The sequence below is a fragment of the Ammodytes marinus genome (assembly GCF_949987685.1).
Source record: "Ammodytes marinus genome assembly, chromosome: 8".
Taxonomy (NCBI): Eukaryota; Metazoa; Chordata; class Actinopteri; order Uranoscopiformes; family Ammodytidae; genus Ammodytes; species Ammodytes marinus.
This window is the reverse complement of record NC_137212.1, coordinates 14,573,797-14,592,946: the sequence shown is the minus strand read 5'-3', so window position 1 is coordinate 14,592,946 and position 19,150 is coordinate 14,573,797. Positions and strand designations below refer to the sequence as shown.

General features: G+C 40.7%; 1 protein-coding gene across 1 annotated transcript in view; it reads right to left on the bottom strand.

Annotated features, from left to right (window-relative positions):
• LOC307254415 (arf-GAP with coiled-coil, ANK repeat and PH domain-containing protein 2-like) overlaps positions 1 to 18,902 on the bottom strand; it is a 58,937-nt gene extending 40,035 nt beyond the window's left edge. The window contains exons 1-2 of the mRNA XM_080032806.1: positions 18,523 to 18,902; positions 1,039 to 1,096 (exon numbers count right to left, since the gene is read on the bottom strand). Coding sequence (XP_079888932.1) covers positions 1,039 to 1,096; positions 18,523 to 18,575 — 111 coding nt within the window. The 5' untranslated portion in view covers positions 18,576 to 18,902. The remainder of the gene's footprint in view (positions 1 to 1,038; positions 1,097 to 18,522) is intronic.
• Positions 18,903 to 19,150: the final 248 nt, after the last annotated feature.

Below are 19,150 nucleotides of genomic sequence, written 5' to 3'. Positions count from 1 at the left end.
TAGAGCAAGAGAGGAAGTGATGGGTGAGTCACAGAGGGTGGGACTGTGTTAGGCTTCAAGTCCAGTAACAATGAACTGGGATCTTCCAAGCTCCAGGTCATCGCCCTCTGTATCTGAGCTCTGCGGGGATCTGCTGGAAGGAGGGATTTGGTTTGCTATCAAGGCAGGATCCAGCAAACTATTAATACTAGTTTGTTTAGTTGTGTTAATTTGAGGAGTGACTGAGGATTTAATATGAACTAGTTACAGGAAACAATGACAGAAGGAATTAATATATATTGCATTAAAAAAAGGTGAGTGTTAGGCATTACTTATGACGTCAAGCATAACAAAAAAAGGAGCTAAAACAAACTCTGGACTTGTGTTCATATTCAGCAAATTACACTGACAAAGAGAGGACAAAAGTTCATCATCCTGATTTTACTGTAAGTTGCAAGGATTTTTGTTATGACACCACATGCAACCTTATTCTCTTACCTTGTTTTTCCCTCACAGTTTTGGGCCAAAAAACATAAACCACATTGCACCAAATATGTCCATTATCAGTTTGTGGCCAGAAAGGATTCCAATGAATTAAATGTTTTTATTCAATGAAACGTGATTGGTAGAATAAAGAATAATTACAGGCAAAAGGGTCAGAGGGTGAATTAATCTTTTGGCTGGCAGTAGGTGTTCATTTCCCACTGTGTTGGCAATGAACAGATTAATGTGAACTGCTCCAACTGGGTTATCTCAAAGACTTTGAGGAAGTCCTGATCTTTTATAAATTATTATCAAAGTAAGATTTTCCAATGACACCATGTACATTCTTCAGTGTAATGACAGATGAACAACCACATATTTCATCAAAGTGCAAGCCTTGCAGAGGGTCTATATATTAGAGATTCCTACACAAAGGATATATGCCAGGTGATGCTGGGGATGAGGCCCGGGACAAACCTGCAATTTTTACACTTGCAGGATGGCCCCGAAGCTGCCAGTTCACACAGTCAAAACAACTGAACAATTAACCAAGTGTTTTTCATGGGTGGTACTCACTTTGTCGAGCTTGGATTCCAACTCACACACATCCCCCTCTACTTCCTCTATGGTGGCTCTGTGGGGAAAGAAAAATAGCATTTGAAATCAAGTGTAACCGTGACTCAATAATACTTTCAACTTCACAGACATTTAAAAGAAGACAAAAGGCACACTGACTGCCTTCCTTGGCACAGAGGGAACTCCCTCTGTGGTTTGCTAACTTTGCCACATTATAACCATTTCACCAATTTTCCATCTGGCATGCGACCACTGTATAGAGTCTAATGAAGTAAAAAGCTTATTAAGTATTTGCCTGACTGTCACATCCCGAATATACATTTTTTGACCATTTTTAAATACATGGGGTTCTACAAATTACATGTATCAATCAATATTGTACAATTACACCTTCAGAAATCTACAATCCCAACACATGATATTATACACTTCTACAGTACTGACACAACCATGTGTAGAAACACACACCATTAGAGGCAGCCAAACAGAGCTTCCATTTTGGGTAATGCCACAGGGCTGGAGTCAGGTCTGGCGTGCTGCCCTTTAAAACTTGACAGAGCACAGCTTGGTTCTCCACACGATCAACAGCCCATGAGCATTGGCAGTGCCACGACAGGGAAGGACGACACTCAAACACCTCGTCCCACCACAAGTTTGGTGAATTAATCTGCTTTCATTTTTTATAATAATCTATGTTACTTACTGTGACCTTACTCAAGTGTAGGTAAGGTGCATGAGCAGCTAATAGAACAATTTTAGATAATACACAATAAATAAGACCAAGTAGTACCCACCCCTTTATAATGTCCTAAATGGAGCTACTTCTCCATTTACCCCATTCAAGGATTCACCAGCTGGGAACTACTTACTGAGCACCTAATAATTACTTAATAACACAAGAGCAGTTTGTGTTCAACACCCTAGTAATTAATATCCATCATTAATTATGTTGAATATCTTAGCCACATCAAGGTTTATGCTTCTTTTCTACTCTATACAGTTAAAAAACTGAATTAAGTTAAAAGATGCTTTATTAGTTTGTTCTTTATTAGTGATTTCTTGTAAAAACAGTTTATCTCTAGATTGAGGGCTAATTATGCTGTTGTAGTTTGAAACCCTGGAGATAAGAACATTAATTGTATAAAATGTAGCCTAAATGTCATCCTTTCCATTCAAGATAAAAACTAACAAGATATCGTGCAGCACTGAGTGTTAGTCTCTGTGTGCGTGTGTCTGTATTAAGCAAAGGGATTAAGACCAACACCCTGCAGTAGCAGTGGGTGGTGTTCCCCAAACCCCCTCCAGCTGTTTGTTCGACCATGCCGTGTACCACTGACAGCTGCCAACATCTGGTCGCTGTCAGGGAAAAACAGGAGGCTGGTTGAGATGGCTCAGTGCTGAAAGAATTGGACATTTTTAAATCCATGAGCAAGACACTAAGGCCCACTGTCTTAAAACCTAGCCAACTGCTTAATTCTTGCCTTAGTATAAATGGATCTATGCTGTTCAGTTGATGGCTGCCAGGAGAAGGAAATAACCTGGTTTTGCAGCATTGCAGAAACTCCCTTACTCAGCAAGTTGAATTGTGAAGATTAAAACCAAATGTTTGTACCTTCATAAGTCAGTACATTTACATGCAGTTAAGTCAAGCTTGACTTGGACATTTAGTTTAGCTTGTCACAATATACAGGCACGGAGGGGGAATCGATTTATTGACCGACGTATGTCCAACTCCGCTACGATTGGTGGGAATGTGCCTCCTTTTAGACCGTTTCAGACACTTTCACCCTTTTCCTGTTGACCTAACTTGCTAGCATGCGGCTAATGTTTAGCAGGCTGCTAACATTTAGCGAAACTTTAACTAGTAAGCTCGCCTCTAACGGTTAGCGAGCAGCAAAGTGGTACCATGTCGAGTGGTGGATAACTTTACAGCTCTATACATTGCGTATGTCATGTGCTCTACTCGTGCACAGCTTTCTAAATATTCCTTAATTGTTGTTCTTCTGTTAGCATTGAATGCTTTTCAACTTCCTGGTCAAAGCTTGGGGCGGGACTCTGTAGCATGCTCAAAGCGCCTAGGCCCAATAGTATCCAGCTGCAGCCCCGGAGAACAGTACTGAGTCGGGGCGGGAGTACTGAGTCGGGGCGGAAGAAAATACAAATACATTTCGAACGTTATTTAGACAAATTATATTGTTTTGGCGATTAAGTTCAGGCATCACAGCTGGGTGGTTAGGGTTAGGGCAAGGGGATAGGGAGAGGTTATAATATATATATAGAACATTAGATTATGTTCAGGCATCACAGCTGGGTGGTTAGGGCAAGGGGACAGGGAGAGGTTAGATTATAGATAGAACATTAGATTAGCCACGGCCCTAGCTCCACTCGGCTAACGGAACACCGCGGCGGCCATCTTGAGAAGGTCACGTCAAACAATAAAAAAGACCGCAGACCGATAGGCTACTAGCCCCGCCTCTATTCCCTAGGCCAGCTTTGACTGTACGTTCAAGAGAAGCCCGGCTCCCAACCACATTATCTAGGTATGTTAGCTCTGTTTTGAGAAATCAGATTTAGTACGATTTCTGTCGGACTAACATGTTGAAACACATTGTAAAAAGGTGCGGTTTCAGTCGGACTAACGCAATAAACCGATTTTCTCTAAAGTCATGTAAACGTACTGACTGATATGAGCCCAATCCGGCCAATTATGTTTACTGCATTAGGTGTTAAACTTACACTGCATAAAGGATGGACTGTATTATTTAATATTTACCCATCTCATGTATTTCAATACATAAAAACATAACTTGGTATCAGTTGAATTAACTTATAATGATAATTTAACAAACCTAGTCTCAGAGGAAAAGGCTTGTATCACAGGGACATTGTCACAGAGTCGCATCACTGCAGTGTTCATTTTCATGAGATTGTGATGACAAACCAAACACAGGAATGAATTTAGTGGACAAGAAGTGCAAAACCATGTTCAAAAGAAAATTAAAAGCCTGCCTCTCTCAGACACATTGATCCAGGTCAAAAGCTAAAGAGCACACAGAGTTTCATAAGCCCTGTTTGCCTTTCAGTTGCTCCAGGCAAACAAGTCCATTCTTATTGAATCCCTCAGAATCCTCACTATTCTACTGACAGGCACTAGAGTCTGATTTAAAGAGGACTATTGCCATATTACACTGGGCATTTTTCTGGTACAATTGTGTTATTGAGAACAATCCTTGACTCGCAAACATTACCAGCAAACAGAGAGCTAAAACATACACAGAGGAGCATGTTGCAGTCACAGATTAGTTTTACCTGTAACTTTTGGGTAGGCTACAATCTAAAATGTAATTAAGCTGGTATATCCTTTCATAATGGCCAACATAATAAAAAGCTCTCTCATAGATGAATGAAAGCATAGCAGCCCTCAATTTCTATTTCTAAATGCACGCAGTAAAGAGATTGTTAAGATTTGTAAGACAACACCTGTCGCTTTGTGGTTAATCTGCTCTGGCAGGTGTAGCTGCTCTAGGACAACCAACAGGACACCTTTAGTTAAGTGAGCGTTTAGAATGGCTTAGAAAAAGGCAGGCACAGTCAGCCACACTTCCTGGAAAAATTGTGGTTCATTACATTAAGAATGGGAAATCAAACTAAATCCTCTGTAAGTAAGTCTTGCGTTTCTATGCAACAACGAGAACGTGACTTTAACCTTCCAATCTCGTAACCTGAGGCGGCAGGGTGAACTTGTGAAAGTGCTGATAGAGGATAAGAAAAGGAGGGACCCTGGCGGAATGAAAATCTGGGCCATTGCCTCCCAGCTCTGACCTTGGAGCATGTCCAGCCTGTCTGAGTCTGTTAATGAGCAGGAGAAGAAAGCATGGGAGAACAGACTTAATACTGTAACACTAGCACCAATTGTTCAATGGAAAATATGTGGTGATACGGACGCTTTAAAACATTGAAATTATACAACACAAAAATACAGTTCATTAATACATCTTCAAATGTGAACCCTGCACACAAGTACAAAATATATACACATATAGAGGGAAAGAAAATAAATATGGTGAATTCAGAGAAAGATGAGAAGTCCTCAACCTAAAGAAAATCTCATGAAATAAATTGTTTGACTGCTTTTCTCTCAATAGTTTGCCTGTACCTAGGTGAGAAGTGTGTTGAAGTGAGATGTTCCCCAATCAAGACCTAGGAATTTATTAGGGTTGCAACAGTGAAATTCATAGTCGAAGACACGCTTCCTATTTGGGGTCACAGTTACTCTAAAAATGTATCTCAATGTATCTATGGCTTCGATTTTAAAACATTGGGGCAGCTCTAAAGAGCTGTAAGAATAACTCAGGTAGAGCATTTCTGTAATGCCTATAGAGTAAGACCAGAATTTATTATAACTTGATTCCTGCTCTGGTTTTCACTTGTGTTTTCCTCGAACATTCAGACACACTTCCATATTGTTGTTTTCGTCTCACCGTTGCATTATGGCTTCAGTAAACTTGGATCTTTCATCAGCTCACTATGTGATAAAGAAGTCTTAGACATAAGCAGACTGGATGATGCAGGTATATTTCTCTAGTAACCAAGTTACTACAGTACAGTACTACAAGTAACCAACAGCAGTAGCTGCTGCTGCCATAAAAGCTGACAAGGAGGAACTCTTATCGGTGAAGATGGAATCAGGGGATTATTCCATCTAACTGAAGAGTGCAGACCCAACAGTCATAACATTCAATTCAGGGATGGTGCTCATTTTGAGTGTTTTTTTTTTATCAGCAGCAGTAATAAGGTGATATCAAACATATAGTGTTTGGTCCACTATACTGGATTTTGTATTTTTGTTTAGAATAACTTGAGCAGCTCAATTACAGACAGGCAGTGCTTCACAGGACAGGCTTTCAATTTAAAGTCACTGGCCCGGGCGGGACAGTGACTGGCCAATCAACTTGCCCTGCATATGATTTTACTGGCCCCGGGCCATACGTTATGTCGAACCCTGCAGTGACCATTGTGGAAACACTTTCAACTCATGTGGTCAAATCTTCCTGTTAGCTTGAGCCACACACCAGACAAAGACGTGGACAGACATGTCTTTCTATTGACTTTGTATCTAATCACTGGCTCTGTCACTATTTCCGTCAGCTAAGAGAGGACTTTCCCCTTTGTGACAAAGCTTGGGTCGAAGCAGTACATTCCAGCGACACATGATTACTAGCCTTTTGACTAAATGGAAAAATATAAATTAGGGAACTAAGACATCCTGGTTTACGTGCTGTTTGGGTGTTAGGGTAAGGCTGGGGCTAAATACAGAGAAACGTGTGGTGAGAAGGAGACTGAAGTCCACTAAGAGAAGAAGAAAAAATGCCTGCCTTGTAAACCACATCAGTGAGAAAGAGGCCAATTCAGCATCGCTGAGGGAGTGTTTGGGTCCTGTTTCGCTTCGAGTTGACCAAGACTACGCAAAAGATACACTCATCCACAGTTTATGTTAGAAAAAAGTCCACAACTAAGAGAAGCCACCTGCCTAGTTTTTGTGGGTCTGGTTCTGATCTTGGTGCTGTCATTTTCTGACAGTATAGTACATATCTCATAATGTTGCACTATACAACCACCCCAATTTACAAGTATACACGTAACCTTGTAATCTATCAGAAGCTGCCAGCCACACTTACTACTGAAATTTTAAATTTATTTGAAAAAATCTATTTAATTGGATCTAGACAAATTGGAAAAAATGCAAATAATGACTGATAAAACCAAACAAATCAGTGTTATCTCAATTTAGGTTCCCTCATTAGGATATCTTTTTGATGTTTAGTTTAAGTAAGTAAATGGAAAATTAAATCAAATTTAGTTATTCCAAAGTGACGCCATAAATTGCTTGTTTTCTTAAATCAGTCCCCAAACTCAAAATAGTCATTTTACAACTATCTAAAAAAAGAAAAGAGAAAAGCAACATATTTTTACATTTGAGAGGCTGGAATGAGTTACATTTTGCTTTAAATTCCTTTAATTAGAGTATAATCATAATGCATTACCCTCAAAAGTTGGCAATGACTTCTTTGATATATAAATAAACAAACACAATCAAAAACTCCATTGGCTACACACCACATTAAGTTATGCGTAGACAGGGCACTAACATTCACAGGTTTGCCCAGGAATCCACTAACTTCTTTGCACTTGTGTTATTGTAGCAACTTTGAGTAAACATTCCCATAAAATGGTGTTATTTTGGTAGTGGCCTGGGTGACCAAAACTCTTAAACTGCCGACATCAAACCAACATAATCATCAAGAAACTGCCAAAGCCTCAGTTCCATTTGTGTGCTACTGTGTGCCCCACCTGTTATACGAGCTTCGGCTGAATCTTCTATAAAATGGAGAGGAGACAACTTATTCTCTAGCAGTGATTCAGCTACCATGATCCAAAAACTCTGGCTCTGTGTGGCAGTTGACAAAGGGCCAGCAGGCTGTGTGCCCTCTGCACGCAGGAGTCAGGTAGTTGAACAGGTTCGTCATCCATGCTGTCAAAACCATAGTCTCCTTTGGCAGAGCTTGGAACTTCAAAGACACACGCTGACACTTGAGGGCCAACTGCCCTTAGAATATATTAACCTTCCTCCTCATTTGAAAAAGATATTTTCTAATGCAGATTTTCAGTTTCCAATGTAAATGAACTGTTCTTAAATAGCCTATATCAAGACCATCTCTGAGTGATTGATTATACTATAGCATTATGAAACATCACTTTTGGACACAACTTTAATTTATTTTATAAACCAAACGATAAACCGATGAATCAAGATAATAATAGGCAGAAAAACCTATTATCATAATCATTAGTTGCAGCCTAAAGTCCTGAATTGGGTAACTTAATGTGCACTTTCTAATATTATACAGCTGTAAACTCCACAATGAGCCCACAGCAAATTTACTTCAAAATGACTAGAACTAATTTAATTATTCCTTGCTCCGAGTTACACCTTCCCTTTGATGTTTTCTTACTGATATATTTCCTACGTCTACATTAATTGTGTTGTTAAGGAACACTCAAGTCAACCAGTGGGACTGAAATAAAGTTTTCCAACTGGACTGGAATGACAGTGGTGGTGGAAAACAATTCGGCACTTTGAATGTGTTACTGTGGATGGAGACGTGAAGAATGGGGGTGAGCTTCGGTGCTGTGACGTAGATCCTGTAATTGTTAGAGAGTGGAGGAGCAGTGATACGAGGGGGGGAGGCAAAACCCGTCATTAGAAGCACAAGATTCAACAACATCAACAAGATGAGGTCATTGCTTGAAGATAAACAGTTACACAGGCTCTGGGGAAATTCTGCGTGTCGTTGTTACAAATTAACATTCGGGACAATTACGTAATTACTGTACATCATCAGACCTCCTATGTCATAGTCGACTAGGAAGGAAACTAGGGATGCAACTAGCATCATTGTCATTACTACTTATTTACTCAATTTACAGATTAATCGTTGGGCCAGTAAAATTCACAACTTCTAAGAGTCAAAGAAGATGCATTAAATGTCTTCCTTTGTATAACCAACAGTTTAAACTTGAAGGATCATCAGTTGAGAATAAAATCCTCATATTTGAGTTCATGTCATCAAATAACACAGTGTATTTAATTGAAAAATTACTTTTATACATTTTCTGCGGATTGACTATCGATTATTCAACCAATTGTTGTTGAAAGTTTAAGTATATTACATTGCATGTTGTTTATACTATGCTGCACCATACTACTTACTTACTGACATATGTGTCTAGCATTACAAATACAACAGGAGAACACTTGTTATTCATTAGCTGTTAATTACATTTATTAATAACCATTAAAAAAAAAGAGGGCGGTCGTCGCTCAATTTAATTAAAGTGCAACAAGCCCGGCATGCTAACGAGCCGGTAGCTGGGTTCCCATGGGAACTTAATGGTGGTGAATGGCAGTAGGAGCAGTTCTCCTCGTCACGCTCTTGGTTCTGTATTAGAGAAGACTGCCAGTGATGTGCTGCCTCTACAGTGACTCACGGGAAACTGCACCGGGGCTGTTTGACCAATGACTTCATACTATGGCACTCTGCCAAGCTCCGAATCAGTGAAACTGATCAGGGCCAAGCAATCGTGTTATCATGACAGGGGTTGCTGCTAATTACAGAAATGAGCTCAATTCTGTGCAGTTCATGTCCACTATGTATAAAAACATGTCCATCCTACTCTTGGTGCTTTATTGTAAATGTCTTGCCGTTATGCTTTCTCCAATGGCTCATATGAATTGTATATTGTAACATTTTATCTCCACAGATTTTCAATGTTTTGTTCACTTTGAGGAAAATTGAGAAAAACCTTTAATATTCTCCAACTACAAGCAACATAGGGGAGAACGGGGTAAGTAGGCACACTTTTTACTCCAGTGAGAATTGCTCATCACCTAAGCATCTTTCAATAGTCATTCCTACATTACATTGAAGCGTAAGGTGTTGGCTTGAAATGTTTACCCCTCACTTTTTCTATCTTATTGTAATAAAAAAGAAACTAATCATCAAAGACACCCTTACACATTGTGACAACCAACCCCATCAAGGGGTCGGTTGTCACACGCTATGGGGTTGTTTGTCACAATGTTATCTTAATGGGAATAATCTTAAAAAGAAGGCAAGAAAGCAGAACTAAATTTGAAAGTTTAATTGCATTGTCAAGTTGACAAATAGGCCTACATAACTTACTGTAGCCTTGGCAGCTGGTCTAGTTTGGGATGCACTGGGTTGTTTTGATTTTGTTGCCCTTTTTTCATTTGCATGCCAGCTGCCTTTTCCTGCTTTATTCTCTCCTTCTCTGGGGTGTCAGTGAGGATACAGCTTGACAATTTATTTCGATATTGGGTTCCTTTTCTGGCTGCAGCCTTCGGATAACATGTGACCAACCCCCCAAAAAATGTGACGACCAACCCCAACTTTAATTTTTTGCTAGAATCAAGGCCAACAACCATCTGACAACTAATTAGCTTGCTAACCACAATCTAAACTAGAGTTTACCCTTCACACTTTTTATGGGTAACAAGTGTTTTGTTATAAACTCATTGTGTAAAAACCTAGAAGAAAAATACTGAGGAGCTAAATATTTTGAATTTGACATGAAAAACACAAACAGTCCTCTCAACTCAAATTCAGCAGTCTAACTCCAAGGAAGACTATGTAGGTGACCTCTGATCCCAATTCAGGATATTTACATACTAACATTTCACAGACATCGCCTTTTGGTTCCGAGATATAACGATTGTGACAACCAACCCGTGTGACATATTACCCCGTTCTCCCCTACTGATTATTTTTTTAAATATATTGTCAAGATAAGCCTTCTTTGGGACCTTGCATGATAGTGAAGCATAATAAATATGTAACATTTACTCCTTTGCATGTGGGGAGAGAAACCACGTTCCTCTGAAGGGAATTTTGAACCCTCATAGTTGAAGAGGAGCCAGGAATGGCTGAGCTGAGCCAAATGTCTATTCTCGAGTGTAAAACTAGGCTCCTCGGTTTCCTGCCAAAAATACATGATTTCTGTAAGAGTGGATCTCTCCTCCGGGCTAAAAGCATGGTTTATGCCTAAAGACAGCTTCCCAATTAGAATGAGGATGAGAGAGAGAAAAAAAATATATGGGGTGTGCCAAATTACCACTTGAAAACAACCCTCTCCAAATTTTGGGGCTCCATTTTCTCTGGCACAAAAGTTGAAAGCTCAAAACCCAAAATGGAAACAGATGTTGAGCAGACGAGAGCTGCTCCACACTGGTGTATATTCCATGTTTTCATCCATTCTCCCTTCCTCTACCGCTCTGTCCTCTTCTCTAGCCAAACATTACGAATTAGGGGGGGTGGAAAAAATATACGAGTAAAAACAATCGTGGTCGAAACGGAAAACTAAAGGACAAAGGCCAATGGAAATATATAAAGATTGATCTATAGGCTCAGCTGGAGGTGGGTTTCTATCATTCAAACACACAACAGACTGAAATCTTTTCCATAATTTTGATATTCAGTCATTGCAAAAGTATGTTTGTTGTCCATAAAACTATAGAAATGCAGAGCAAGGTACTGACAAAAATAAATAAATAACTAAAAATACCAGTATCACAATTGTACATTTTGTGTTTTTAAACAACAATTTTTTAGGTTTATTAGGTGTCTCTCTCGTCCAAAGGAATATTTTTTCATTTTCCTTTATTTAACCTCGAAAGATCAATTGAGGGGTGACCCTCTTTTACAATGACGTCGAGTTTGTACATATACACAATATACAATGAGAATACATAACAAGTTTACACACACACACACACACACACACACACAGACAACAACAATTTAAAACATTCAGATCAATTGAATGAGAGACATAATAGCCTAATTAAAACAGTTACAAGTGTAGAGGGGCTGATTCAAAATAATAATTTTAAATTGGTTAACAGTTATGAGTGTATTTATTTTAATTGTATGTTGTAGGCTGTTCCAGGAGTCAGGGGCACTATGGCTAAAAGCGGTTTTACCAAGCTCAGACCGGGCATAGGGGACATATAACATGAGCATGTCAGTTGAGCGGGTTTGATAAAGCCCATCTGAAATAAGCAGCATTTCTGTCAAATATAGTGGTAGCTTTCCAGTCAGAGCTTTATATATAAAAATATGCCAATGTGCATCACGTCTCTCCTTAAGGGAGGACCACCCAACCTTTTCATATAAAACACAATGGTGTGTATCATAAGCATCTCCTGTAATGAATCTCAAAGCAGAGTGAAATACAGAGTCTAGGAGTTTAAGGCATGAACGAGATGCATGCCGATAAACCACATCACCGTAATCAAGGACAGACATAAAAACTGCCTCAATAATCCTTTTCCTACTGAACAACGGGAAGGTGGCTTTATTCCTATAAAAATAGCCAATCTTTTGTCGGAGACGACAGACAAGATTTTTTATGTGAAATGTAAAAGAGAGTTTTTCATCTATCCAGATGCCAAGATATTTATATTCAGTGACTCTTTCAATATGAGATCCATTATTTGTGTGAATAATAAGATCATTAAAATGTGTAATTCTTGCTCTGGAAAAGCACATATATTTTGTTTTTTCTATATTAAGGACAAGCCTGAGATCCACTAGACAGTTCTGCAGGGTGTTAAAAGAGCTCTGTAGGTTCTGAACAGATTGTTGCACTGAATCAGAAATGCAATACAGTACAGTGTCGTCAGCATACAAATGGGCATGGCAGTTTTGTAGTGATGAAACAATGTTATTGATGTAAATTGTGAATAGGACTGGACCTAAAATTGAGCCCTGCGGAACACCATTTGTAACTGTTAAAAACTCAGTTTGGTAGCTTCCCAGCTTAACTGACTGCTGTCTATCAGAGAGATAGTCCCTAAACCAGCTACATGTAGAATAATCAAAACCAATTTCATGCAGCCTCTCTAAAAGCAAATGGTGATCTAAAGTATCAAAAGCTTTTGACAGATCAACAAAAAGTGCTGCACAGTGCATTTTTTTATCGATAGCTGTAACAATGTTGTCTAAGACCAAAGTGACAGCAGATATAGTACTGTGGCCTGCCCTAAAACCAGATTGAAATGGACTCAAAATGGAAGCACTGGATAAAAAGGATTTCAACTGAGTATTAATGACTGATTCTAGAATTTTTGCCAGGCATGGGAGTTTGGAAATTGGCCTGTAATTGTTAAGATCACTTTTGTCACCCCCTTTATGTAATGGAATGACGTGAGCTTTTTTCCAGACTTTAGGAACAATACCAGAAGAGATGGAAAGATTAAAAATATGGGTTATTTGTTTTGATATGATAAGTGCAGAGAGATTTATTGAAAATGGGTCCAAATTGTCCTCTCCCATGTACTTCCTGGGGTTGATGGCAAGAAGCGCATCTACAACAATACTTGTTGGGACTTGAACAAGGCTGAAAAGAGGAGTTTTAGAGACAGGTGGTATGCTATTTTTATTTCTCGTGGTGGTAGGCGCAGAAGGCGTAGATACTCCATTGTGAAAGAGTTTACCAGCAGCTATAAAGTGTTTATTGAAAGCTAAACCAATTTCTTTCTGATCATTTAAAATATGATCATTTATTTTTAACTGACTGGGAACAGTGCTAGAATTGTTTTTGTTATAATTCACAGCCTTCCAAAATAGTGCAGGGTTGGAGTAGCAGTTTGAAATTAGTTCGAGGTAGTAGTCTGATTTAGCTTTCCTAACCATGGATATGCACCTATTTCTGATTTGTCTGAAAGCAGTCCACTTGGAGTTTTCACCAGAGCGTCTAGCTAGGGACCATGCTTTATTTCTCTCTGCAAATATATCGGACAATTCATTTGTGAACCAGGGGTTTGATCTATTTTTTACTCTGTGCTTTTTAAGGGGTGCATGCTTGTTCAAAATGGAGGAGAAAGTATTGGTGAAAAATTCTAAGGCCAATTCCACATCAGATATTTCACTTGTGAGATGAATGTCACTTTGATAGAGTTCATTTAAAAATGCTTGCTCGTTAAAACCTTTAAAATTACGCTTAATGATGATTTTGGGTTGAGATTTTTTAAGATGAATACTTCTGATACAGGCCACCGGGCAGTGATCACTGATTCCAAGCTCAAAGACACCAGCAGAAACTATTTTATTGCTTTGATTTGATAATATTAAATCGATCAAAGTTGATTTTGCTGGGTTTTTTAGATTTGGTCTTGTGGGCTCAGTTATTATTTGTGTAAGATTTAGGTTGCTACATATTTCTTTAAAAGGTTCAGAGGCACCAGAAAGCCAGTCAATGTTAAAATCACCCATCATAATGACCTCTCTATTTACATATGGAGAGATTAAATGTGCTAGCTCACTCAAGGAGCTATTTACTGCTGAAGGGGGCCTGTACACACCAATTACAACAAAACAATCATTGGATGATAAAGACAATTCCAAAGCAATAAATTCAAAGCAGCTTCGAACAGAGACAGCATGTAGTAATGATACAGAATAATGTGATTTAACATAGACAGCCACTCCCCCACCCCGTGTGGTCCTGTCTATTCTGAATAAACTATAATCATTTATTGCCACCATAGAGTCATGTGTACTGCTCTTCAACCATGATTCAGTCAGAACCAAGACATCTGGGTCAGCCTGAGATACTAAGATGTTAACATGGTCTAGTTTATTGTGCTGAAGCAAACTTCTTATGTTTAAGTGAAGAAAACCCAAACCCTTTCTTGTTTTGAGGATGTTTGGTGAGTTTAGCTTTGATATGCTCATGTCCAGGTTATCAACAGCGGGGTGGTCCAACACAATTGACCTATTACACATAATAGGTACATTTTTCAAGTTACTTGTAATCCCAAGTGGTCTGTGGCGTGACCTGTAAAATCTATGAGGAGGGATTAATGATGATCTGACAGACTGACATACAGGGATTGGGTGAGTTTTTATAGTAATGGATGTTCCAGGCCTGGAGGGGGCGCTAGAAGCATGGGGACTAGTGGTCATGGAGGCTGTGTCACGTGAGCTAACTACCTCTTGACTGACCAGGTGTGGAGATAGTCAATCATGCTGGACAGAGTTTGCAAGAGGAGTGACGCTAGGAACCGATTTTATTGTTAAGAGCATATTGCTGGCCAGAAGATGTTTCCCTTGTTTGTTTAAATGCAAACCATCGCTGGCAAAGAAAGACGGTCTGTTCCAGAAAACGTTAAAATTGTCGACAAAGGGAATGCCCATGGAGAGACAATACTGTTTGAGCCAAACATGAAGTTGGCGTGCGCGGCTGAATTTGATGTCACCAAATCGAGGGGAAGGCATGGGACCAGAGACGATACATTGTTTCCCAGCGGTCAAGACGGAATCGATTAGGGCTTTAAAATCAGTTTTAAGACTTTCTGACTTTTCTGACTTAAGGTCATTTGAGCCGATATGTGTCACGACCATAGATGCAGCGGGATTACTGTGGATAATGTGTGGTAGCACTGAGTTGATGTGGGATACCTGGGCACCGGGATAGCAGAAGGTCTCCGCCCTCGGCAGGAGAACTTGTCGGACCATGGATGAGCCAATGAGGAGGCACTGGAGCTCCGCTGCTCGGCCCTGCTGCGCTGCAGAGCAACCAGGTGAAGGCCGGGCTGGATCATTAGCCTGCAGTGTTGATGCCCGCGGTCCAGAGCGGCAAAGTTGCGTAGGTTGAGCCGGGCGTCTGGTGGATCCTTCTGATCGTCTGATGATGGCATCCTGCAGCATCCTGCGTCGGTTCTCTCCCGTGTTGGAACGACGAGACGTCTGGGAAACACCGGCCACAGGTGGAGAGGAGACAGCGGCGGCGTAGGAAGCGGCGGCGGGCAGCGAAGTGACAGCGGAGGAAGAGGAGGCGGCGGGTATCGGAACAGCGGAGGGGTAGGACGTGGTGGCGCGTGCCAGGGCAGTGGTGGTATCCCTGTCCACAGGTGAACCGTGGCCAACTGGACGTGGCTGGAACCGGGGAGGAGAGCTAGAGCCATTTGCCATTGATGGAAACTCCTGTAGGCTCATAACTTCGAATCTGTTGCCAAGCTCCAGGCGCTGCGGTGTTGGGGGAGTCCGCGGACGACCACAATGTTTACCCTTGCGGGCTGTTAACCAATTTATCGGTTTAACAGGGGTCGAGCTCAGCGGGAATTGTCCATCCCCTTTGTTGACAGTCGCTGCCAGCTTAGGTTTTGCACCAAGTAGACTCCACTGATCGTTGGGTATGGCTAACATGGGCCCGGGCACAGTGACAGGAGAAGAGGATCCCACAATGGCGGAGCCGGGCCACGGGAGAGTAGGATCATCGCCTGCCATGCAGAGGGAGCCGCAGCCAGAGGATCTTAGGGCGACAAGGTGCTTCATTTGAGTGGAAGCAACAGAGGATAGCTCCATGATGATGTCGTTTTTACCCCTGAGTTCAGCTTGCAGACCAGAGATCCTCTCCTTCAGTCGACCTAAGGTAAGATTGCATTCACACGTTTGTAGCATAGTGGTAGCTGGTGCTAGCTTGCTGTATGGAGCTGCTGCGTTCAGTGCAGGGTTGGTGATATCCCGTGTAGATGGTAGAGCCTTGGCCCAGCCTGGCCTGGTGGGGATGGTGAAGCCTGTGCTGTTGCTCAGGTGAGCGTGTGCTGCGTGTGCTGCGTGAGCTGCGTGTGCTGCGTGAGCTGATGCAAGTTGAAAAAGTGTTACAGAACTAGAACGCTTTTGTGTGTACAACCTGTTCACTTCATACCATAGAGCAGGAACGAAGTGACCATGGGAATAAATTACATTGGTAGAGAGAAAGTATGTATGTTAATGCTGACAAGCTAAAGTTTACGGGAATTCTTAATGAAAAGGATTGACAATTAATGCCCTGTCAATCGACTAGATGAACTCATCACATACTTGACCTGTTCATATGTATGGCTTCACATGCACTTTTTGAAAAGCCCTGAAAACCCACTCAGGTCAGGTGTTTCTACTTTTTACAAGGTCTGCTCAGGCTGAACGAGTGAAGCAAAGCTGGAATAATGCAAGGTCACCAAACTCCATGAACCAAAAAGAATGATTCAGTTGTAACTACTTCTGTGCCTACTAACCTAAAGTTGCCTTCCTTCTGGGCACAGAAATAATTTACCAGACTTTGCCATCTGTTCTATTAATAATTTGGGATCAAGCCTTGCTCAATATGTATCATTTGGCGTCTATGGAGAAAGGGTTCCATTTATGGACTGAGAGTGACAGTCATCGTTTAAGGTTTCAGTTTCAGACAAACAATGTTATGTTCACCACAGGCTCCGTCTGCGGTCCAGTTCAAGTAGTTTCCTCACTATGTTTGACAAACTGTTTAATACACCACCAACACACACTGTCCGCATTGACTCGGCGCTCTCTGTTTGCAGCAAGTCAATCAAAAGTGAGTCTGTATGTGTGATGTTGATGCAAAGGAGGACAGAAAGAAAATTTACAGACAATGTCCCAAACTCGTTAACATAGTAACACTCTCGTGCTTTATGAAGAAATAATAGGGATGCACCAATCCACTGTTTTTCAGTCCCGATCTGATTCCGATATCTGGGTTTTGGATATCAGCCGATACAGATGCTGTCCGATATCAAACTTTTTTTTTGTGTTGTTGGTGGTGGCAAGGTTACTAAGGCTTAAGCAACACATCAATTCTAATTTAAATGAGCAAAACATTTCCAGAAATACAAAAAGGTTTAAATGTATTTGTTGAGCCCATTTATTTGAACTGCGTTCAGCGGTTGTAATACAGACATATGAGAGTAGTTCATAACGTGCTTTAACACCTAGCTATAAAAACTTTGGCCTTAAAATTAAATTTTCACTCTGATATCCAGTAAGTGGATTGCAGCCGCCATATCGGACGCAATGTCAATTGGATCGGTTTCCATCCCTATGAAATACTAGTAAATATTGGACAAATCATTTATGAAAAGTATAATAACTGAGATTTTCATATACCAGGAATCTTTTTAATACACAGGGGAGATTGTCACTTAGACCAGCCCACTTTGAATGGGAAGTTTGCCACTGAATGCTCAGATTAATATTTTTTTTTTAAATCTATTCTTCTGCAAACAACTTTCTAACATCTGTTTCTGATAGAGGATGTAGCAGCAGCAGAGGGAGAGTGGGGGCCGAGGGAGGAAGGAGGGAGGTGCTTTCTCAAATCTCTGGAAAGGAGGAAGTTGAGCGCAAACATCCTATTTTACACAACGTTTAGGCTTGACGAATGTAGGGGGAGAAGAAGAAGGAGAAGAAGTTGCATGTGATGATGTCATAAGCAACACTGCTGCTGGGAATAATCACATGAACACCCACCACCACCTGACAAAACTGCAACCACAAGAACTGCTTTCAACTTTGGCCTTAAACTCAGAGGTCCTTGTGTAAATACTTATAGTCAGTTAAATAATGAAGGTGGCTAATGTGAGTTTGTTGGATGTTGGCTGCCACCATATGTGGCTGGCAGGGGAAGAAGTGTGCTCAGCGGATAGTTTTGAGGGGTTTTGGACTAAGTGAATAGGCTATGTGAGAAATTGTGATGGCCAATTTATGAATAACTATTTCTTACATTTTACACAATTAATGTAGTCAGAGAAAATAACTCAACTAACTTTAAATACAAATATTTTAATGATTTGCAGTCCTGGTGTTATAATCTTGACATCATGTATTATTACAGAATTACAGAACAGCTCGGTACTGCTCATGTGAAGTTTAACACACTGGCCAGTGAGTTTGCGTTTGGTTTACTCCCCCGGCTGGCCCCAGCTTTCTTAGAGACAAAAATAGAAAAAGTAGCAGCAGCAGCAGCAAACAGCTAGCTGTTTACTGGCGATAAGCTTAGCTTTTCTCGGTGAGCAAATCATTAAATAACCCCAGTCCGAGACGAAAAGCCCGGTGTGTCATCACTCACCTGAACCGCGGGGAGTCCTTCAGACACTCTTCGAAATCCACAGTAATCTTCATTTTTGCAGCAGTGAGTACAAACCGCAGTCTCGCGCTCTCTTTGATTAAAGACAGTAATCCAGGCTGAGTCTTTTCTGGCTAATTAGCTCGTTTGCTAACGTGACTGTGGATCTAGCCGTGGACCTGCTGGCTCCACTCTGTCACTGCTCTGCTAGCCTGCTAGCCTCACGGGCCAGCAGCTTAAATGTTAAAAAAACGTCGCGGCAATGCGACCATAAAAGACTTGTATGTTTGAAGGTATGAATGCCACCAAAAAAAACAAAAGTATGTCATACGCAGCGGTCAGTCTTGGAAACAGAAAGTGTCGTCTGGTAGCTCGGTCATAGCACCCAGTGGGAGAGCAGCTTTTCTCCGACGTACACACAGTACAGCCTCACAAAGATCGTCTATGTTGACCAGGGGAAAGATGGATCACACTGCAACGCGCATGTGCCACGCTTCTGTGATCCAGTTTATTTTTTTATTCAATTTTTTAAGAACATTAACAGACAAATAATGGTTGATAATATAATAATGATAAACAAATATCCCCATGGTACTTCATGAAAGATATAATTCGAGATAAAAAAAAAATG